Below are 25,108 nucleotides of genomic sequence, written 5' to 3' on the forward strand. Positions count from 1 at the left end.
AAAAAATATATGCATGTACGTGAATATGTGTGTGCACACTATGCAACAGGGATATGGGGGGGTGTTTATAAACCAGATGTCAGTGCACGGGTGAAGCAAAAACATGGCAGGATTTTCACTTCCTGAATTTAGGATTTTTCTCCTCAGCCGGGCAACCAGATTTGGGGCCATTGACGACCGTCTCGTGCGGCCCAGTTGCCCTCGTTTGTCAACCACTTTTCATTCGTCCAAAAAATTAAAAACAGTGACATGGCATCGGCCTCCCTCCAGATGTTTAGAAAACTCCTAACCAGGAAAAGGTATTTTCCTTGTGTACCGATTTACCCTGTATTAAAATCGTGAAACAATTGAAAACATTGATGTTGTGATTACAGTTATATAGCATTATGCAATTGTAAAATGTTTAGAATGCAGCAGCCATTTTGTCAGTTTTGGCAACCAACAAAAGATGTATGGTTCCCAACTTGGCAACCACCTCTATAAGTAAGTGTCCGGTCGATATTATGATAATATTTCTTAAAAATGCAGTCATAAAAAAAACCCCACTTTGTTATATTCTGTTTTTTAATTTTTTTAACATTTCAAGTACAATTGCTTGGATTAATGACGCATTGTGATTTTTATATCAAATTACAGACAAGATTTAACAATATATCATAAACATGAAGCGGGCCACATTAAATTGTATTGGGGGCCGGGTGTGGCCCTCGTGCCTGTGGTTTGAAGCCCCTGCTGCTAGGTTTAAATCAATGAATCATGGCAAAAACAATTTTTTAATTGTGAGTGCTTTGTGTTTTTTCCGTTCCCACGGTCCCACCACAACTGTAATGGGGCTTAAAACACAGTGAAATGTCATGTTTATCCCCAAAAGGCGAAAAGGGGAGATGAGATAAGATCCAACAATTCTCAACGGGGAATGGTAGTGCTGTCACTCTATGGAAAGTTTCAGCGAACGGATCCTGAAATCCTCAAAAATGCGTTGGCTGTACCCATAGGAATGCACAGGGTACTGGCAGGAGAAGTCACTGCAGAACACAGTAACTTACATTCTGATTCAAGACGTTTATTCGTCACATACAGAACATATACCATACATACTTCCATACATATATGGAGTGAAATGTCAATGCTGTGATGTGTGATGTGTGATGTGTGATGCTGGTCCGGTCGGGTCATTTGACGCTCTAGACCTTAATTAAGACAAAACACACTACATCTCTCAAGAACAGTGCCAAGTCGGATTAAATAACGCATTAAAGGGACGATCAGTAACATTTTAATCACTCATTGTGCAAATTGACCAACTGATGATTCCATTCAGTCCACCGTAACCTTGACGGTGCAATCATGATCAAATTAGCCCAAAAGATCCATGATTTACAGTATGACGCACAGAAATCATCATAGCTATGTGATGGCAAAAAAAATATATATATATTATTAATAATAATAATAATAATAATAATAATAATAATAATAAAATCCTCATCCCATTCTTCTTCATCCCGAGCAGAAGTGATTTTAGTGGCTGAACAGAAGTCCTCTGAAGTCTTTATCCTCAGAGGAGGAGACGACCATGAAGGCTGTGCTCTCGAAGTCCCACAGCGCTGTGAGGTGGAACGCCATGTTGGAGAACACCACCAAATACTCAAACACGGCAAAGAACGTGTAACCTGCCGCGCATACGGGGAAGAGAAGGCCGCGGTGAGTTCTGCGGTTTAATCACGAGCAAATGTAGCGCATTGCCGAGAATAATTGCTTCGTATATCGGTCTAATGGTCTTTAAACTAAATTTTCAGGCTGCTGATGTGACTTACTTCCTGGTTCACAGTACACGTTGTGCTTCCAGTAAAAGAACGCAGCCAAGGCGCAGCAGGAGACGTTGAGAATCAAGAAACGTACTTTCCAGTGGTAAGACTTCATATCCTGCAAGAAAAAAAACACAGTGCATTCATGACCAAAGCAATCCTGACGAAAGACAGACATGCAATATCGTATTATATATAAAAAATAAGAGACAGGTTTATTATAAATCTACAGCAAATACGTCACTTTCGCAAATCTTCAGTTCATTATGAAAGCATGGTAATGCCACGTGCATGGGGCGCAGCTTGAGAACATTTAAACATGGTGTTTAAATGACTGTACCTCGGGCCTTGAGGAGAAGTCCAGGATGATCCTCCACAAGCGGCACGTTGTTGTCATGTAGATGACGGCGCTGAAGATGAACACCACAAATCCCCCTTTATGTACAACTGAGGGAAGATGGAGGGAGAGGTAGCTCGACTTGTGGATCGTTTTAATTGGATGAATATTCTCAAATACTTCAAATGTTTTCCTAACTAACCAGCAATGTACGATTAGTTATTATTATTAATTGTTACTGCTCAGATTAATTTTTTATACTTGTATTTTATTTAAAAAAATGTATAAATAAAAACATATTTTTGCGATATTTTTGTCCAGCAAATGACTTAAATACATAACACATTTTTCTTAGATTCTATTTTTATTCCAAATTACAATCTTCAAATTTAAATTCTATATTTATTTCTTTCAACTGCCATCTAATCTACATGAACTGCTATAGAGAATGCATTGTGGTCGACTGTAGTATTAGCAGACATGTGACCAAGTCACTCTGATCACAAGTAAATCACAAGTAAGAGTCCCAAGTTATTTTCCCTCGGGCAAGTCAAGTCAAGTCAAATGGAGTCCTGCGTTCAGGAAAGTCAAGTCACTATTTCCCCCAAAGACACTGCAGTCTTACCTGCAAAATCCGGTATTATTATAAGGTAGCAGTACTTGTATAATAATAATATTATTGGTCAATCCATCTAACCTGTTCAAAAAGTATGACTGAATTTGAATTGAATTGAATTTGTACTATAACTGTTGATATTCAGTGAAATAAATGTAATCAAACAAAAATCGAATAACTTTCTAAAAGCTTATTTATTTATTTGTTTGTTTGTTTGTTTGTTTGTTTGTTTCTTTGTTTGTTTGTTCTCAATCCAAAAAAAAATGTGCTTGTTGGACTATTGTTCAAATTTATATTGACCTTTAATTTGAACTTCTTTACGGAGAATTGTTTTAAGAACGGATGTAAAGGTGTGGCACGGTGTGGAACCCCCCCGAAATATGTTTGCCCCCCCCCCCCAAAAAATCCTGCAAGCACCCCTGCCGATCATGGCAATGCCACTGCCAGTGTGCGCTCGCATACACTGACACTATAATGTGAACATTGACAGCGTTGAACGTTTTAACATTTTATAATTAATATAATATTTAAACTGAAAACATAAAATGAACACAAACAAGTCATTGGAGTCCTTCCGAGTTGAGTCTCAAGTCGTTTCTTCTCCGTCAAGTCGAGTTGCGAGTCGTCAAAACAGGGACTCGAGGTACAGCAACTCGACTCCACATCTCTGGTACCGGGCATCGTGAACCTTGCTGATCGGAGTCATTTGCAATTCAAACTGCGTGAATATTTATGTTGTCTGGCGGGCACGGTAACGCGCGGAGGGGCTGGGCCTTGGCAGCAGCGCCAAACCGCGCTACGACAGGGCGAAGGGGAAGGATGGGAGGGCCACGGTCCGTGAGGAGGCACGTGCGCCAGTGGAGGAGGAGCGCGCCGCTCGGGCGGCTGGAATGCGGCAGCAGGGAGCCTGGCCAAGACGGGAGCGAGCGGCGGAGCGAAAGGCGACGTGGGCCGAGCCCCGCCGCGTCGAGTTCCTGATCCAGGCTGTGTATGACTTTCTACCGAGCCCGTCCAACCTGCACACCCGGGGGGAAGCCGAGTCACCAGCACGCCCCCAGTGCCCGAGGGGAGGGACCCCTGGAGCGCATTTCTCAGCCGCGGCACGAAAGCCCAGGGGGGCGGGGCGCTACCGTTGGCGTCACCCTGAAGGTCATCGCGGTGGAATTAACCACTGCGAGTGCCTCCGCCCAGTGAAGAGAACCATCGCTTACATCAGAGCTGGTGGAGGCCAACAGCAGCTTCCGGAACCTCCTCCTCCGGCCTGCTCTCAACTGCACAGGACTGGGAGAAGAAGGTTGACCCGGGGAAGCAACTCAAGCTCCCAGTAACTGTTGCCGCCGCAACATTGAGGCCAGACATGGTGCTGCTCTCCGGAGCCTCAAAGCGGGTCATCCCGTTGGAGCTCAGTGTCCCTCGGGAAGACCGCATCGAGGAAGCCAACGAGAGGAAGAGAGGCAGGTGCGCCGAGCTGGTGGAGCAGTGCCACGCCAATGAGCAGGGGAGCGTGGTGTGAGGCCCATGGAAGTAGGGAGCAGGGGGTTCGCTGGCCGGTCCCTACGTAGGGCCTATAACATGCAGAGGCACCTCAAGGCGACTGTGGATCAGGACAGGAGAGGCGTGGGTGAGGTAGCGCTACCAGGACACAAACCGGGACTTGATCAATCCCGGCTGGGTCGCCTGGGTGACCCAGCTGAGACACTGACCCGAGACACCGAATGAACCCAGGATACACCACTGACAAGGTGTCCAGGCGTATTGCCAAGATACAAATATAAAGTGTTACTTACAAATTGCGATTAACCTCTATAAGTCTTACAGTCCTTGCAAATTACTTGATTGAGTGAAGTGAAAGACATGAAAGGTTGCGGCTGGTCATCAGTGTACTTTAGGTGCTTTAGTGTACTTTAAGAAGGAAAAGCACATTTCAGTTTGATTATAGGAATTAATTCAGGGGTGATTCGAAATTCAAATTGCAAAAAAAGGAAATAGAAAAAAAAGGCCAACTCCGTTTTTTACATTACAGAAAAGGATTGATGGTGATTAAAGACTCACTCACAGTATGTCTCACTGGACGACACGTAAGTAAGAAGCAGAAGACCGAAGATCTCGGAGACGGAGAAAGCCAGATTCAGGAAGGCGAGCGACCGCTCCAGGAACCTGGAAGCAACGCGGCCCTTGTAGAACTTGAAGTACGTGAACGCGATGAGGAACCTCGGGGCGGAGTGCAGCCCGACGCAGAACCTCCAGATGTGGCCCTCGGGGCTCTGGCTTATCGACGCGCTAATAGACGGAAGATAATTAGGAACCTAAAAAAAAATATATATATATTTTTTAAAACACAAAGTTTAATTAATGGGCAGCAAAACAACACATTTGGCGTGATAATTCTCAAAGTGGGGATGCGCGACCTGACAATGTGTCCCGGTGGAGTCCTCAAAGTGGAAAACAGAGGAGATCAGGACACACGTTGTGAGGCCGATCAACGGGAGGGCGACGGTTCCGAAAACACACAGGTTCAGTGATAAGCTGAAGACCAAGGGCCCCTCGTGCCGCGAGATCTGGGACCCTTGTAGAATCCTGTGTTGGGTATAGAAAAATATTTTTATATTTTTAACAATCTTTTAATATATATCTTTTTGGGGGGGTTATGAAATAAAACAGGGCAACATAACAATAAATTTAATTCCTTTAACGATCACATTTTGTAGTATACAAGTATAGTATACAAAGTGTTGGAATGCAGGTATGAATAGGAGCCACTATACGTTAAAGTGGTAATCTGTAAAACCCTCTCATTTGGATGGATTACACTGAAAACCCAGAATTCCATGAGAAACGGCAGAGTGTCTTTTGAACATCCGGGTTTACCCCCGTCTTCACTCTCAAACGGAATTATTTTCTCCAAAGTTCTTCTTCTTCTCCTTCTCCTTCTCCTTCTTCTTCCTCTTCTGCTTCACTTGATTTGTGTTTTCCTTCGTCACTGGAGGTGGTGGGGTAGGGTGTTGTTCTTTTCTGTTAATGTTCATCCATCAATCATCACCGACACTTTACCCACCGCTAAATCCGTGCTGGTTTGTCAAATGCACCACGGCAGACGTTCCCTTTGTGCGAGTGACACGCCGGCGGCGGTGGAGGTGGCGGACCTCGCCGCCAACGATGGAAACAGAATATAGAGGAGCACATACACAATGCAAATACGTTGAACGGTTGTATTTAATGAAGTGCCAGCTTAATAAAGCATCAAACATTGTCCTTTAAAACAAAATAGTCTTGCGGATTACCACTTTAACTGACCGGTATAACTAGTGCATTACAGTCCACACACCCTCTGGACTCTGATTACTATTCTACCACAATGAGTTTACCTACATATTTGAATAATTGTCAGGGATCTCGTATCTTCTAATCCATTATCCGCAGGTGTCCGGAATAAACACTCGGATGAAGGATCAAAAACCGTCCAAGCGTCCTTGCATCCTTGCATCCTTGCATCCTCGCATCCTCGCTGCGGGACTGGCCGGTGGAAGGAAGAGACGCGAGATCCGCGAACGACTCGCTCGGAGCGAAATATATATTATTAAATGACTCGGGCGTCGGGAGTCACTCCAGTAAAAGACTGAATCTTTGACTGACAAACTGCAAATATCTACCGAGGAATACATTTATGTCCAATTCAATAAAAGACCAAGGCATTTGGCATAATTTATATTGACTCCTATATTTGACTTTATACTGACTACAACTTTCCCGTTCCACCGAAATAAATAGTTTTGACATATTTTGTGATTCAAACTTTGCATTTCTCTGCCAAAGTAAATATTTTGAAATATTTTTGCATTATTCTGTCTAAATAAATATATATATTTTTATAGAAGTAAGTGATTTCCATGAGAATTGCAGTCATAACTCAGAATTGAACCTAATCATCTGACTATCGTTCTTCTGAAAGTCGTTCTTTTGACTATTGTTCATCTGACTATCATTCATCTGACTATCATTCATCTGACTATCATTCATCTGACTATCATTCATCTGACTATCATTCATCTGACTATCATTCACCTCATTATCATTCATCTGACTATCGTTCAACTGACTATTGTTCATCTGACTATCGTTCATCTGACTATCATTCACCTGACTATTGTTCATCTGACTATCGTTCATCTGACTATAATTCATCTGACTATCATTCATCTGACTATCATTCACCTCATTATCATTCATCTGACTATCGTTCAACTGACTATTGTTCATCTGACTATCGTTCATCTGACTTTCGTTCATCTGACTATCATTCACCTCACTATCGATCACCTGACTATCGTTCACCTGACTATCATTCACCTGACTATCGTTCACCTGACTATTGTTCATCTGACTATCATTCACCTCACTATCGATCACCTGACTATCGTTCACCTGACTATCATTCACCTGACTATCGTTCACCTGACTATTGTTCATCTGACTATCATTCACCTCACTATCGTTCATCTGACTATCGTTCACCTGACTATCATTCACCTGACTATCGTTCACCTGACTATTGTTCATTTGACTATCATTCACCTCACTATCATTCACCTGACTATCGTTCATCTGACTATCGTTCATCTGACTGTCATTCACCTGACTATCGTTCACCTGACTATTGTTCATTTCACTATCATTGACCTCGCTATCGTTCACCTGACTATCGTTGATCTGGCTATCGTTCTTTTGGCTATCGTTGTTCTGATTATTGTTGTTCTGACAATCGTTTATCTGACAATCGTTCACCTGACTATCGTTCTTCTGGCTATCGTTCTTCTGACTATCGTTCATGGTTCATGAACGATAGTCATTCAAGTTCCCCCTCGCTCAACGCGCATTACGCTGCCAGCTGGATCAAACGAACACCGAGTTGGGAAATGCATCGACTCGTTTTACTGAGCGACTCGTAATAGGCCGAATCTGAAAAAGCGGTCGAGCCTTCCATCATCACGGTGGAAGGGAGACGCTTCAGACCCGGAAGAAAAGACGAGGTGAGGTCACGTGACGCCCGCGTCACATGGGAACCTGTGGTTCGTGTTTCGTTGACAAAAATGACAAAATAAATAATAATCGTTATTTAAAAATATTAAAATGAAATGTATGTACCTATAGGTTTATTGATTAACGAATTGTAACACTGGTTTATAATTGTAACATTTATATTGAGCATAATACTTGCTTTTTTAATGAAATTGATCGTTTTTGTTATTGCTAATTATTATTGTTTATTATTGTTATAGTTTATTATATTTGATATTGTTATTATTGTTAATTCCTCTTCTTATTATTGTTTATTCTTATTGTTTTTATTATTATAATTGTTATAATTGTTATTGTTTATTGTTATTATTGTTATTATTACTATTTTTATTGTTGTTGTCTATTCTTATTGTTATTTTAATTTTAATTTTAATTTTAATTTTCTTCTTCTTTTTCTTCTTCTTCTTCTTCTTCTTCTTCTTCTTCTTCTTCTTCTTCTTCTTCTTCTTCTTCTTCTTCTTATTATTATTATTATTATTATTGTTGTTGTTATTGTTATAATTGTAATAATAATAATAACAATAATAATAATAATAATAACAATAATAACAACAACAACAATATTATTATTATTATTATTATTATTATTATTATTATTATTATGATTATTGTTAGGATTATTATTGTTATTATTATTATTATTATTATTACAGCGGAAGTGTGACTGGCCGTCTGTTTAAATCCATTGCTGCGCCTTCCACTCCAGGGAGCACTTGGGGGAGCGATCGTGGATGTTCCAGTTTTCGCTCATTTCTTGATTTCTTGATCACTCTTTATTGGCACAAAACTGTTTGAATGCTATTTGATTGGAGTTAACCTGTTTCAGCAAGATGCGGCCATGGAGACTCGAGTCTTTTCTTAAATCATTGCTCTGTATCAGTGTTTTTCCAAGTAAGTTACTTGAATTTAATTTAATTTCAATTTGCAATGACCTGTTGTTTGCTTTTACATTTAATGACTGCAAAGATTTGTATTATATTTCAATGGTGAAGAAACTGAAAGGACAAAAAAAAAAGTTGATACAGCTATAATAATAATAATAATAATAATAATAATAATAATAATAATAATAATAATAATAATAATTGTTATTATTATTATTATTGTTGTTATTATTATTATTATTATTATTGTTGTTGTTGTTGTTATAAGTAGTAGTAGTAGTAGTAGTATCATGATTATTATATTTTTAATTCTGATAATTCTGCTATCCAAGCTATTGTAAATTTGTGGGCTAGGTATTCATAAAATGTACTCTGTCAAACTGAAATGATGTGATACTCATTGTTTGAATCAGATGTTAATAAATTATGTTAATAATGTAAATGTCATCTTAGTAATTTTCCAGTGAGCATTATAAAGTGGTGAACTATTGACTGTCATCTTCTGTCTCATCTCTCTCCTCCCGCTGCTGTTTACTAGAAGCTGAAAACGTTCAGCCCGTTGTTTAGGGATTTTTGCACCATAATCCTTTGTCCCTTCTCTGGGTTCCACTCAAGAACCTTCATTGAAATAGCAAAGGACATTTGACATCCGGCTTACCGAAATCCACTGAGAGTACACATGCCCTGATAAAATAATAATAGTAGCAGAACTTGTAGGCCACATTTGGTAGAACACGAACAGTGGGATTTACAGAGTATGCATGGTAGAATTTTACAAAGAAATGCATATTTCTGGCCCCTTATAAAATACAAAAAGGAATCACTGACATTTTTCCTAGACAGGGATTTGTGATGATACTGTGGAGTCAGCACGTTATGATTGGTATCACACGCGGAAATGCATAAGATTGCTTGATATTGGCACAGCATGAGCACGGTGGATTAAGGGTCTGCTCAGCAGATGCTGATGCAGATGCAGGAAGCTCAAGTCAACGCTGCTTTACAACGACAGATTTGCTTGACCTCTTAAAAGAGCTTTATAGCCAGGGAATCTAGACTGAAATCCCCTTTTTGAATTGTATGCCATCTGTCACGCCTTTGCTCTCTATAATGGTTTATTTTATTTATTTTATCATATCATATCATTCATATCATATCATATCATATCATTCCTGTATATTTCCCTTTAATGGGAAAAATCCATCATAATCACGTTTATTTATCTTTTGCTGAGTGGCAGTGAGTAAATAAGATTGTATTAATCAAAAAATATATATATTAAACGATTAAAAAAAGATGTATGGACTCAATCAAGGAGCATTGTGAAACATACATTTATATGTCTTATATCTTAGATGTTCTTTCTGTCCTTCCACCTTGCTCCAGCCTGTTGGTGCGCGAATGGGAAACTTGCGCAGAAGCTCCTGAACGACTTATTCACCAACTACACTAGTGCCCTGAGGCCTGTGGAGGACACTGACACCATACTGAATGTTACCCTGCAGGTCACTCTGTCGCAGATTATCGACATGGTAAAATACGCAATGCACACCGAACGCAATTATGTGTACTTTCAAATAGCACTTTCTGAAAATGTATCAGTAAATAAATATTAGATTTTTTTTAAATCTTTTACAGGATGAACGTAACCAGATCTTGACAGCGTACTTATGGATACGGCAGGTGTGGGTCGATTCCCACCTCACATGGAGTAAAGATGATTATGATGGACTTGATACCATCCGTATACCTAGTAGTTATGTATGGAGACCTGATATAGTCCTATATAACAAGTAGGTCGGACTGGTATTGGGTCAATCAACAGAAAAAATTTCACGCATGAGCTGTACTGTACTTCACCAGGGAAAAGGCACAGGCTGAACATTTCTTGAAGCCCTTATTCATGGGAGTGTTCAGGCGGCTTTCTGCTTTTTAACACACCAGCAGTGAAGTGATCCGACAAGTTGTAAAAGTTGTACCAAAATATTTCTGTGGCAGTTTCGCCACCACCCGCCACCCAAGTGGCGTTTCAGGGACCTCCGGCAGAGACACAGACGAGGATGGGTTGTAGACACCAGTTTATTGTAGAGAGGAGGCTAGGTGGAATGAGCCAGGAGCAGATGGAACCTGTCATGACGGGGCTCCTATCCTAAGTGAGTGTGGGGATGGCAGTTTTACCTGCTGCTCATAAGACCAAGCAAAAAGCAATCCATCCAGCCACCCTGACCCGATCGCATAGATCCAGGTCAGGTGTGGCTGCTCAGCCAGACCATCCCCACACCACAATTCGCTTCTAGAAGTCATCTAGAAGTCCATCGAGTAATGGGAGACATATTTATGGAGCCCCAAGTAATAGGTTTTAGTCCCGTTGAATCAGGCAATATGACACTGGCCTTAAATTTATATTCCCAGCAGTGCTCACAATTAAAGTGCTTTGGTGATGAAGACACTGAGAGTAAACAAAAATGACAAGAAAGTTGTAAAATGCAGAAACCATTTTGCCAACTTTGAGGCAGAGTGCAACTTCTTGAAACAGGTTGACTCCTTCTCTCAGTTGGTGAACTTGTGCCTTTTCCACCAGATCTGTTGTTTTTCCTCTTCTAATAATCTCCAGCAACTAGATAAAGCACCTCTGCGGCCTGTTTTGAATTACTGTGAGAGACCTAATGGATCCAAAACACTGCTTCTATTCTTGGTATTGCTGCGGGACAACATGTCTGTAACCTTCCTTTTTTTGCTAGAAGTGTTTTCTCTGCGTTTCAGCGCTGACGACCACTTCACGGGTCCCATGGACACCAATGTGGTGATCCGCCATGACGGGGAGATAATGTGGGACTCCCCGGCCATCACCAAGAGCTCCTGCAAGGTCGACGTCTCCTTCTTCCCCTTCGACTCCCAGCAGTGCAGGTTCACCTACGGCTCCTGGACCTACAACGGGAACCAGCTGGACATCCTGAACGTCATGGAGAGCGCCGACCTGGCCGACCTGGTGGAGAATGTAGAGTGGGAGGTGCAGGGAATGCCCGCCAAGAGGAACGTCGTCCAGTATGGCTGCTGCGCCGAACCGTACCCAGATGTGACCTACACGCTGAAGCTGAACCGGAGGGCGTCGTTCTATGTCTTCAATTTACTCATCCCATGCGTGATGATCTCCTTCCTCGCCCCGCTGGGCTTCTACCTGCCTGCTGATTCCGGGGAGAAAGTGTCCCTGGGCGTCACCGTGATGTTGGCCCTCACCGTCTTCCAGCTCCTGGTCGCAGAGATCATGCCACCCTCGGAGAGCGTACCTCTTATAGGTAAGGGCGACACAATTACTCTTACGTGTCTTCATCTTCATGTGCTGAGCTTTCCATAATTTGTCTTCAACAGGGAAGTATTATATTGCTACCATGACCATGATAACAGCCTCCACCGCCCTGACCATCTTCGTCATGAACATCCACCACTGTGGGCCGGACGCCAAGCCTGTGCCCAAGTGGGCCAAGAAGGTAATTCTCCAGCACATGGCCAGAATGTGCTTTGTCTACGAAGTAGGGGAGAACTGCTTGTCACCGCAGCCCGAAAAACAGGAGCCTTCCCCTTTGAAGAACACAAACTGGGTGATGAACGGAAATGCCGGACCCGGCAGGGAGGAATACGCGACGACGGCGGAGAAAGAGCGAGAGGCAGCGAGCTCCATGATACCGGAGGAGAGCGAGGCGATAACGACTCCGCGCGACTCGATAGGGAAGAATCCCACCAACCACTACACCAGTTGGAAGAATGGGATTTTTATGAGCTTGGATTGCGGTGAATCAGTGGGAGCCGCCAGGAGATGCAGGAAGGATGGCGTGAGCGACGGCGAGGCCGAGAACAAAGCTGGAGAGACCGCCTGCCAAGAGCAGGAGCTGCTGAGAAACATCGAGTACATCGCCAACTGCTACAAAGACCAGAGGGCCACGCAGAAAAGAACTGGAGAGTGGAAGAAAGTGGCCAAGGTCTTGGATCGTTTCTTTATGTGGATATTTTTTATCATGGTCTTTCTTATGAGCTTCCTTATTATGTCTAAAGCCATCTAAAAAAACAAACTCTTGACTTTTTGTGACTTGTGTGGTCTCCATAGTGTGGTGGGTAATACATGTGCAAAAGTTCACCTGTTGATACATCAATTAAGGGTAGATTTACCAGTAGCTATACAATAGCAATGTTTATTTTGGTTACCTTTATTGTGTTCATTAATTTCCCTATTGATGCCATTGGGCTGATCTGGCATCAGTTTTTCAAGTAGTTTTGAGTGGGAGTGAAACATTACTGTGAATAAGCGTGATACCACTGTTATGATACCACCTTGTTTATATCAACCCGCAGCTGTCTTTTTTAAATTCATTTGTGACCGGTAATTGTGACCTTGAAACAAATGGTATTAATGACATCCTCACAATATGAGTCAAATTAAATATATTTTTGTTTTACAAAATACTTGCCATAGAGGACTGAAGTTATTGTTTCTCTTTCTGTATTCTCTGTTGCACTGCACTGATTTTAACTACAAAATGTTGTCAAAAGACACAGTAGTATGCATATGTTTATGTATGTTTGTACATATGTATGTATGTATGTATGTATGTATGTATGTATGTATGTATGTATGTATGTATGTATGTATGTATGTACAGTATGTAACTATGTATGTACAGTATGTATATGTACAGTATGTATGTATGTATGTATGTACAGTATAAATGTATGAATATGTACAGTATGTATGTAAATATGTACAGTATGTATGCATGTGTGTATAAATGTATGTATGGATGGATGGATGGATGGATGTATGGATGTATGGATGTATGTATGGATGTATGGATGTATGGATGTATGTATGGATGGATGGATGGATGTATGTATGTATGTATGTATGTATGTATGTATGTATGGATGGATGGATGGATGGATGGATGGATGGATGTATGGATGTATGTATGTATTGCCTCTCAGCAATAGCACAGTACAGTGCTTCGGACTAGTCCTCCATCTATGCTAACCACCTCTTCCTAACTTTTTACCATCTACAAGAAGGGTACTCAGGCTTAGATGACTTGTTTCTCTAAACTAAAATAATAACTAAAACTGATACTTTAAGTGCAGGTAAAGTATTTATTGAAGCAGTGCCAAGGGGTAATTAATCGTTACATGACACAGACAGATCGTGAAAAATGGTGTTGATAAAATCAAACAATCAATCTGATCAAAATCTGGAAAAAGAAAAAGAAAAGAAAATAATAAAAACATACCCTAATGCCTTCCCTATCATATTCTAATTTGGCCTAATTTCAATTTGGGAGTCAGCCGGAGGATCTGATCAGGAAGCTCCAAGCTGGCTTTACCAGCGGCGACGGGTGTGGCGATGTCCTCCCGAACAGCCTGCCTCCCGGTACAAGGAGCCCGGGCCTCACCACAGCCGAACAACCGCTGCTCGCTGGCGAGATTCAGATGTCTGAAAAATCCAGAGAAGGCTTGGGGCGACCAGGACCCGGATTCCAAGTTGCTTTTTTTGTCGGGCGTCGTAATCCTCCTTCGGTTCTTGTCGCGTCTTCTCCGGAGCAAAGAATCCCAGTGTGTTCCGCTCGTCTCCTCTTTTTAGAACTTCTGCCAACGTCTCTCTGTGGGGAACACATGATCGGTGACTCATGCATCTTTGGAAAACAGCCTCCTTGTTGATGTTATCTTTTCTGTGCATCTGCAAAGATAAAGTTTTTGGTATTTTTCCACATGACTCAACCCCAACCACCCCACCGCGTGACTTCACCAACATTTTAGGTTTTCTCCTAAAATGGCCGCTCCCCAAATAACGCCGTAAAATTATATTTTACTGTAAATACATTAACTCTTTTTTTCAGACTTCCCCCTGTATATATATTAACATACTGTATGTTCTTTATCTTACAATTTTCTTTCCCTAATTCTTACACATCCTCATTACATTGATCACGACATTTCTTTCTCACATTAAACCATTTGCATAACACGGGTACATCATGAACGTCCGGTAATTATCTTTCTAGACTAAAATAAAGTCATTTATAAACAATTTGTTATATCATTACTTACATCATTGTAAGTACCTACATTCTTTTCATCATCGTTAAAGATCAATGTTTCCAGACATCATTCTTTATTAATGCATTTCATTTATTCTCATCGTTATCCTCTTCTTCCACCTCCCCAAGTATGAGCAAGTCCATCAGCCGACCCGGTAGCTCCATCGCCAGAATCCTGGCCATCTCCACCCGCAGTTCTCCACATAGGCCTGAAAGGCCCTCGCTACTACCCTCCTCCGCCTACTTTAATCGGGGTGGAGATCCCGCTGGGGATATGGCCTCCAACCCTTCCATCCGTCCTGGTGTGTTTCCCTTCTCTTTGTCCGGTTCTCGTGTCAACTTGGGTGGTGACAGCTCTGGTTCTCCTCCGCCCGTCCCAGCGGATGTACTGTATGTATGTATGTATGTATGTATGTATGCATGTATGTAAGTATGCATGTATGCATGTATGCATGTATGTAAGTATGCATGTATGTAAGTATGCATGTATGTAAGTATGCATGTATGTATGTATGTATGTATGTAAGTATGTATGTATGTATGTATGTATGTATGTATGTATGTATGTATGTATGTATGTATGTATGTATGTATGCATGTATGTAAGTATGCATGTATGCATGTATGTAAGTATGCATGTATGTAAGTATCCATGTATGTATGTATGTATGTATGTAAGTATGTATGTATGTATGTATGTATGTATGTATGTATGTATGTATGTACTGTATGTATGTACTGTATGTGTGTACAGTATGTGTCGGAGGGGAAGGTGCAACACAAGGGAGGGGCCTTCAGAATGCCATCTCGGCGACCAAAGCAGCAAGGGCCACCACTGCACCATCGCATAATGTTCAAGTTTAAGTTCAAGAGATGTTATAATGCGATAAGCAGGTGACTGGGGAGGCCATGGTAGGATGTTGTCTACATCCTGACGTCCATTTAACCACTATTGAATTAATTTAGTGTTGTTTATGTTTATCAATCAGTTATTATCCCCCATGAAACGGCATCATAACAACAGGATCATAATCCTTGGCAGTTACGTGCTTATACAGTATGAAACCCTTTCATATTCCATGTCACTAAAAAGGAACATGCATTTACAGTATGTACAGTATGTACAATGTACAGTATGTATGTATGTATGTATGTATGTACAATATGTATGTACAGTATGTATATATGTATGTATGTATGTATGTATGTATGTATGTATGTATGTATGTATGTATGTATGTATGTATGTATGTATGTATGTATGTAGAGTATGTATGTATGTATATATGTATGTTTGTACAGTATGTATGCATGTTTGTATGTGTCCGAAGGGAATGTGGAAACACAAGGGAGGGGCCTTCACTAAAATGTTCCATTTTAGTGACAATGACTATATAAATTGATAAATGTAATCAATTGATGTCAAAGATGTCTTGTGTCAAATCTTGTCGGGTATGGAGATTGTTTTTTATCCGGGGGGGTTTACATTGCTTTTATCCCACAGAACAGCACAACTTCAGCATTTGGACCACATGGAACAAAGCCATTTATTGCATGAAACATGTTATTGATGATATTTAGGTTTAGATCAGGGAAAACAACCCGGAACTCACAGAGATTTAATACCCATGCAAGGTTGGTCACGAGGATTTATTCACAGGATGGAATAATTGGCTAAAATCAATTGTCAGTTTCAGCACGGGGTCCTCAGTGTCCATCTCTCCTGGGTGTGGTGATTAAACGGTCCTAAACTGCCCATTTAGATGTGTGTGTCAGTCTCATGTGTCCAGTTGTGCCTTTTGTTTCAATTAATGCTTTAAATGATTCCACTTTAAATTCATCCTATTAACCTCATGAAGGGATTGAAAAGACGATGAAAACAGACTTGCATAAAGTACAGTATGAATGTCTTTTTTTTGTTTTTTTACATCAGGTACATTATTGACTGAAACAACAGCGTTAACTACAGCAGGTGAAGTATAAGCAGCTTGAAAGAAAGCACGTTCTACTAAAAACTCACATTTAACTCACATTTCCTAAAATGTGAGTTAACAGGAAGCTTTTGAGACGTTTTCTATAATAAAGTTATGATATCATGCTGTTATTAAAGTCTAATGCAGCGTTCGTAAACATGCTTCATTAGTGAACAGAAGCAATCAACAGGAGGCTTTTAAATTCTGCAGGGATTAATTACGATGCGATGCAGGACATCATTTAAACACACCTCAAAGGGACTAATTAATAAATAAGAGTGTTTTTTATTTGAACAGGTAATGATCTGCAGGATGATGCAAGTGTGACAGTTTGCAATGTTTGCTTTGGTCACAAAACACTGTTGTTTTGTGAAACACGATGTTGCAAACAAGACGCTGGAAATTCCCTGACGAGAAGTTTTCCCATAACAATGTTTTGTTGTTTTTATGCAAAGCATTGTGGTATGTTTTTTTTAAATAAGCATATAACATTAAAGTCACTCAGAAAAGATAAATAACCTCGTGGGGAGAGTAAAAGAAAAGCAATTATGACATCAGATCTCAAAGTCAACATTTGATATATAATATAACAATATATATATATATATATATATATATATATATATATATATATATATATATATATATATATATATATATATATATATATATATATATACAGTATATACATACATAAGGTATATATAGCTATATATCAAGCTAAGCTTTTTCAAGCTCTATATAAACATATATACATATACAGTATATTTCTATATATGTTTATATATATATATATATACAGTATGTACATACAGTATGTGTATATATACATACATATAAATTTAGATATGTGTATATATATATATATATACAGTATATATACAGTATATATATATATATATATATATATATATATATATTTATATATATATACTGTATATATGTATGTATATATAAATAAAGAGCCTGATTAAGTTACTCAATTTGTCACACTCATGAATCGACTGTCTTTGTGTTATGAAGCAGTGGCTTTAAATGTAAATGTACATAAATTCAGTATAATTATATGAAATCTATGTATTAATAATATTTGGACGTACATTATAAAACATTTTTTGCAGATGATGTCTTACTTTATTGTATCACGTTGCAGTGGCAGCCCTAGACAAACATGTAGTGCTTTTAGTTAAATGTTTCAAGTTTTGGGACAAAAATAAAGAAATGAATGAGAATGAGAATGATATTTTTCATGTTTGTCTTGTTATCCAGTCAATTCACTCCATTCACTGTCAGGTCTGTGACTCAGGATTTCAAAAATGTCCAGACAGGACTCGAGGTGAAGTCCAGCTTTGAGAACAACGACCCCAGGGCCACTGCCCCAGGACGACCCCGTATGAGAGTGAAACTGCTCCTCCTCTATGCTTCTCACATATTTCAGCGTTACTAACACTCCCAAATGTTGTTTTGCCAAAGATTAAACATCACAAAAGCACTCGGCTATATTTAACATCCAACTGCGTATGTGGAAGGTGAAATCATTGTGCCCCAAACAATCACAAATATCTTCTATAACTTCTATAACTTGATCTTCTACTGTGCTCAGTCTAGAACGTATTGTGCATAATCTCCATGCCGTGCATTGACATTTCACTGCATATAAGTACGGAAGTATGTATATGTATGTGACGAATAAACCTCTTGAATCTTGAATCTAACTCCCTTATACCTTGTCTTCAATGGTATTGCTGCTATTGAATGAATTTCCTTTGCTGAAATAAATCGCATAATTTAATCGATTCCATCATTTTAAGTCTCAGTTGTTCAGTCGAGCATTACGTTCTTGCCAAGGAGGCATTTCCCAGAGGATATGCAAAACAGGACAAAAACAATCAAAGCGCTGATGTTAAATAAACCCACGGTGATCGATGCCCTCCTCACTATTTCTCGCCGCGACGCCATCCACGCCGGGTCACGTGCTCCGTCCGGCAGATGAAGCCTCAACCCTGAATGCTTTTCCTATTTGCTGCTCGGTCACCGACTCTGTGCGCTGAACTGCGATTGCTTCAATGATTTGTCTCCTGCCCAGGCTGTCGGCTTTTCAGATCAAAATGGAAAACCAGTCGCTGAGCGTGAGCTCCACGTTGACGCTCGATCCGTTCTTCATTCCCTCCAGAGGGAAGTACCCCATATTTTTCCTCGGCGTCCTCATTTATCTGCTCGGCATATTCTGCAACATAACCCTGCTGACTCTGATCATCTTCCAGAGGAACCTCCACAAGCCCATGTACTACATCCTGTTCAGCCTGCCCCTCAACGACCTGATCGGCATCACGGCCATGCTGCCCAAGGTGCTCTCGGACATCGTCACGGGGACCAACCGGGTCTACTACCACCTGTGCGTGCTGCAGGGCTTCGTGCTGCATATGTACGGCGGCGGCGTCCTCTTCATCCTGGCGGCGATGGCCTTCGACCGCTACGTGGCCATCTGCATGCCGCTGCGCTACGGCTCGGTCATGACGCCCAGGGCGGTGGTGTCCATCATCTGCCTGATGTGGGGTCTCGACTTCGTGCTGATCGTGTCGCTGTTCATCCTGCAGACGAGGCTGCCCCGCTGCAAATCCGCCGTCATGAACGTGTTCTGCGACAACCCGTCGCTGCTGAAGCTCACGTGCGGCGGCGTGGCCATCAACAACATCATAGGGCTGTTCAACACGGCCGTGATGCAGGTGGTGAGCGTCTCCGTCCAGGTGTTCTCCTACGTCCGGATCCTCATCACCTGCCTGGTCAGCAGGAGGTCGGAGGCCAAGAACAAAGCGATAAACACCTGCGTGTCCCAGCTGATCATATTCATCATATTTGAGGTCGTCGGCACGTTCACCATCTTGTCGCACAGGTTCAAAAATGTCTCGGCTGACCTGCAGAAAATCATGGGCATGCTGATATTTCTGGTGCCTCCGATTCTCAACCCCATTGTGTACGGCCTCAACACCAATGAGATAAGAAGCACGCTGGTGAGAGTTTGTAAAAATAAAGTTTCCTTCTAAACCCATCGCGAGACACGGCAAAAGACATGCCCGTAAGATCCGTCCGCCAATCGACGCCAAAATGGGTTATACTGTATAGGGGTTCTATGGGTGACAGATGTAGCTCATGCAAAGTGACTAATTGTGCTCAAATCTCAGTGTGTAGTGATGCGTGGACTGCAGAGCTGTTTTTTTGTTGTTCTTTTTCACATGATATTAACATGAAACACACAGGAGATGACGCTCTAAATTATAAAGCAGGCTGATGTGTCGTCATCCATGTTGAAACTGGATATGCGTTGATGTGGTTTAAAATGTACTTTTTCTCATATTTACAATGTAGGAAACTTGCTGCTCCTCGGGGTAGGTAGGACGGGTCAGACGACGAGGACAAATCTCATTCTCGATGTATGGTGAGAAATGACAATAAAGAACCTAATCTAACCCAAACCTTGTGTCACATAATTTCACAAACCATGGTTTTACCTCTGTTACTGTATATCACAGTGGACTCTGGATGTAGGATGCAGTTTTATTACATTTTGGTTGTAATAAATGTGTTCAGCAGTCACAGAAATGTCTTGATTTTTGATAAATGGTCATTTTCTATTTTGAAAAGAAGGGAAGTCAATCAATTGAACATAATATAAGCTCTATAATCATTATTTAAAGTGTCCTGCACATGTCATGCACACATAAAACGGCCTTACATATTGCAGAAAAAACAATTTTCCACTTCAAATTTGTCCAATAACTCCTTCTAATAAACCACAGAATCTCAGATTATTACAAAATAACAAACCAAAATAAACCAATGTTGTTGCATATGCTCTCCATGACCAAAATCCACCCTGAATCATCTGGTAACATGGTAATATTTAAATTGTAGTCTTTTAGTATAATATCATTGAGAAGTTTTGAATAAATGTGCATTTATTTGAGTGGTTTCATGAATACGTCAAACTTTCTATAATGTTTTCATATTCTCCTTTTCAAATCACTAACACCTGAGACATATTTTATAGCAGAAAAGCAGAAATATACACTACATCCACTGATCTATACATTTATTTGCCTTCCCAGGACAGACCATTCCTTTTTGTTTGTTAGTTTTTACCTGTGCTGTCGGCAGGCCCGGTGAGACGGGTGAGATGGATAAACAGAGGCATACGAAAATATGTACTTGGCAAAACCTCGACATAGAAACATTAGACGACAACATGTGTTTGACAGAACATGATTTATTAAGTCGAGGGGAAATTGGAAACGCAATTATGGTGTGTGGCCTCTTCCTGTGATAGCGATGGCAGTAAAGGAGAGAAAGGAAGAAGGGATGTTATCAGGACGGTGTTCAGGGGCTTGTGTGAGGCAGAGGCTGGTAATGTGTGTGTGTGTGTGGGTGTCTGTGTGTGTGTGTGTGTGTGTTCCACTGGTGAATGCACGCTAACACAGATGTTTTGAATAATAATAACTGTTGTCGTTTGTGTCGGATGAAGCAATTTTATTTCTAAAATAAATAAATAAATGAACAATATCTTATTATTATTAGGGGTCCAGCCTGCACACAGACAATGGGGGAATTGAAAAACAACTGGTCAATGAAACACTGAATTTTGAAAGGTATGTAAAGTAGAATATTGTAATAAGAGGGCCATGTGTACGAGAGGGCAAAAAGAAAATAATGACAATCAAGCAAAATTTTACTTTTTTATTTATTTATTTACCAAGGTAAGGTATGTACAATCGTATAAGGTTATATTAGCTACAACTACATTTTCAAAACAGAAAAAAAATAATAATAAAGTATACAGTACACAGTATATATCAAACCTAGGAAACACCCTGCTATAATCCTGCTGGCGACTTCAACGCTTCTGTTGGCAATAACAGAAGTATTTATTAGTCCCAGAGGAACTCACCTCCACACTGAGAGGATCTGGAGAGGAAGCCTCTCGGGAGCCGCCCTTGGGGCTGACACCAGGCATCCACCTGGGAGGAGAGCTGGGGACCCACCGTGACCCTGACCAAGGCAATAATAATAAATAATAACAACAACAACAACAACAAGAATAATAATAATAATAAATAGTAATTGTTGTCAACCTAATCATCATGTCTTCTATTAATCCATGTACTAATAAAATACTGTAAGGGAGGTTATGTACATCAAAAGATTTCATATTTACTATAACCATTCTACAATGGGAGATTTCCTAAAATATTCTCCCTTTTAATACTTTTTTTTTATATTTAAAGATTTTTTTCTGAGGTATAAGAAGTTTATTGCTGTTGCAAAGTTTGTGAATTTATCGATTCCCGATCCCATAAAAAAAAAACTTGTTTTGTAAAACCTGCACATTAAAATGAACTGAATAATTCCTACAAATATTCCTTCTTCCTTTAGGTATTCTAAAACATCAGAATCAAAACAGTTTATTCCGCCAGATGCATTTACACCATGCACACTATGCATTTGTCATGTTGATGCAAAGGTTGATGAAACAGATATTGGCAGCACTAGGTCATGGCATTTACATTTTCTTGGGTCAAATACATTTCATCTACAAGTCAAGTAACAAAACTGTGTTTTGAAAATGTATCTATATATATATTTCCCTTTAATTCAACAAGAATTGATTGAGAGAGAAGTCAAGGTTAGATAAGAAATATGGGTTAACCTAATTACTAATCTAAGTAATTTAGTGACTATGTGACTAACTAACTATTAGTATTGAAAACAAGGGAGGGGGTTGAACTTCTCATTAAGCTTTTTCTGGAATTTGTCAATGTATTTTCATCATTTAGAATTTTTTTCCATATGCTTATTTTTCCATATTATATATTCATCATTATCCATTTTTTTATTCGGTCCGACAACATTTAGCTCAGCAGTTACAATTAGCAATAAAGCTCTGCGGTGAAAGGTCTCTTGGGGAGTCGAATGGGTGGATTTAGCGCTTTAACGCCAATAAAAGAGCTCGTCTTTTACAACGCAGCCGCATTGTTTCCACCGTAGGTGTGGAACACACGGTGCCGGTCACAGCTCCGATGCCAGAGGAAAGCAAAATACATATTGGACAATTAATCTCAGACTGCTTGTTGTGCTCTGTTTGTCTCTGATGGTTCAGTCTGGCGTTTCCGTTGCATCTGTCGTGCCGAAATAACCTTTTTCACCCCCCCTTTCTTTTCACCAAGCCGGACCGACTCGGAGCCGGACGGCAAAAAGCGACACTATGAACGTCAACGTGTCTCTCGACACATGGGGAGAGTTGACGATGGAGTCGCTCTCCATCCCGCCGGGCAACGTCTACCCTGCCTTTGTGTTCGTGGGCCTCTCCTACGGAGTCATCCTCGCATGCAATTTGTTGGTACTGACCACCATCGCCGTGAGCGCGAGTTTGCATCGGCCCATGTTCACCTTGCTCCTCAACCTGTCCGTCAGCGACATGATCGGAGCCACGGCCTTCTACCCGCAGCTGCTGGGCAGCATCCTGTCGAGGAGCCGCTCCATCTCCCACCCGGCGTGCCTCCTCCAGGCCGTCCTGCTCCACATCTACGGCTCGGGGAACATGCTCTTCCTGGCGGCCATGGCCTACGACAGGTACATCGCCATATGCCTCCCTCTGAGGTACAACTCCATCATGACGCTGCAAAGGTCGGCGAGGATCACCGCCTCCATTTGGCTGGCGATATTCGCCATCTACGCCGCGCTGTTCGCTCTCGTCGGGCGGTTCAAAATCTGCAGGACCAAGATAGTGGACGTGTACTGCAACAACCCGTCGCTGGTGAAGCTGGCGTGCGGCGACACCAGCGCCAACAACATCTACGGGTTGATCCTGCTGGTCGCCGTCATAGGCGGCCCGCTGGTGCTGGTGGTGTACACGTACGTCCGGATACTGGTCACGTGCGCGGTGAGCGGGGGGTCGCAGGCCCGGGGCAAAGCCCTGCAGACCTGCGGCACACACCTCATCGTCTTCCTGGTCTTGCAGATCAACACCGTCTGCACCCTGACCGCTCACAGACTCAACTACGTGTCGCCCAACACCAGGAGGTTTCTGGGCGTCTCGGTGCTCATTTTCCCGCCGATAATTGATCCTCTCATATACGGACTGAATACAAAAGAAATTCGAATTAATATAGTGCGATTCCTCAGGCGAGCCTGCCTAAGCAGAAAGTAACACAGATAATCCATTTCCATGTTGATGCTCAATCACTTTCTTTTAATTACTACTTTAAGTAGTTCAACCTTCATTCTACTATGGTATTTATATTTTGAATATATGTATATTATAGAGATGGATGAAGCTACAATGCCTTGTGTTCCGGATTCCCTGTGTAAGAAACCTTGAGGGTATCTTTCTCCATGACTTTTGACTATTTATTTATTTATTAGTTATTATTCATTCCTACAATATCGATCACACTGTAGTCCAATTAGGAGTGTGTGTAATAGCAAACGTCATGTTCATTTTATGTCTATATATATAATAAAGGATTTAGATTGTGAATCACAATTCACAACTGTGGATGAAATAAAAGCGAGGAAAGGTAAACATCTAGCACATAATAATGAACATAATTTACAGCATTAAAACATGAACGATAAAAAAATAATAATAATTATGAAATGTCATCTGTTGGAAAGAATCATGTTTTTCTTTTTTGGATTGCTTTTAAAATATTTTAGCTATTTCACTTTATCATGTATTAGGTTGAATACATGTAATAATTGCAATGATTGTGATGTTTCTCTGTGTAATATTAAATATTTAACTGTAACTAAGCTGTTGCGGGTTAAAAAGATGCAAGTCTGAGGCTTTGTGATTTGGGGTGAAGGGTCGCAGAGGCTTGTGTACACACAATACACAATCATTTTTAATAAGGAAAGCATAACAATAATAATCCAATTTAAGATGAATAATAAAAAAACACCTTTTTGAGCACATTTTGTGATACAGTACATATATGGTTTAATTCCCGCACAGCGGAAAAGCAGCTTGAACACTATCTTGGTGTCAGTGTGCGTTGTTTCAAACTTGCAGATATTAAGTGTTTGTATGCCGACGAACAGTGATTTAAACAGGCTGAGGTTCGAATGCAGCGGACGGAGCTTCTGAACTGATAATATCACTCAGGACGAGAATGTACTTTTGGCTTTTCTTTGTGAAATTATTCATGTTGGTTCAAAATCTCAGCTGACGAAAGGTTTTCCTTTAGTACGACGGGAAAGGGGAATCCAGCTGCCGTGCATGCCTTCATGTTCCTGATGATGAAATATTACTGTCAACAGTGATTAATGGTCCAAGAATGG

The 25,108-nt window shown here is 40.8% G+C and overlaps 3 protein-coding genes across 3 annotated transcripts in view; all 3 read left to right on the plus strand.

Annotated features, from left to right (window-relative positions):
- The window catches only part of chrna10a (cholinergic receptor, nicotinic, alpha 10a), a gene marked incomplete at both ends in the record, with an annotated part of 61,379 nt that extends 48,600 nt beyond the window's left edge, over positions 1-12,779 (plus strand). The window contains 4 exons of the mRNA XM_080007529.1: positions 10,108-10,253; positions 10,360-10,514; positions 11,485-12,017; positions 12,091-12,779. Of these exons, the coding sequence (XP_079863655.1) occupies positions 10,108-10,253; positions 10,360-10,514; positions 11,485-12,017; positions 12,091-12,779 (1,523 nt within the window). The remainder of the gene's footprint in view (positions 1-10,107; positions 10,254-10,359; positions 10,515-11,484; positions 12,018-12,090) is intronic.
- Positions 12,780-18,882: 6,103 nt separating this feature from the next.
- LOC307234689 (olfactory receptor 52B2-like) lies at positions 18,883-19,818 on the plus strand (the record flags this gene model as incomplete). The annotated part of the gene is made up of 1 exon (XM_080006538.1): positions 18,883-19,818. The coding sequence occupies one exon, from the start codon at positions 18,883-18,885 to the stop codon at positions 19,816-19,818; it is 936 nt and encodes a 311-aa protein (XP_079862664.1).
- A 3,212-nt stretch (positions 19,819-23,030) lies between these two features.
- On the plus strand, positions 23,031-23,975 carry LOC307234846 (olfactory receptor 51I2-like; the record flags this gene model as incomplete). The annotated part of the gene is made up of 1 exon (XM_080006710.1): positions 23,031-23,975. One exon carries the CDS (start codon positions 23,031-23,033, stop codon positions 23,973-23,975), a length of 945 nt encoding a protein of 314 aa, XP_079862836.1.
- Between the last annotated feature and the right edge of the window lie 1,133 nt (positions 23,976-25,108).

Source organism: Zeus faber, assembly GCF_960531495.2.
Source record: "Zeus faber genome assembly, chromosome: 9".
Taxonomy (NCBI): Eukaryota; Metazoa; Chordata; class Actinopteri; order Zeiformes; family Zeidae; genus Zeus; species Zeus faber.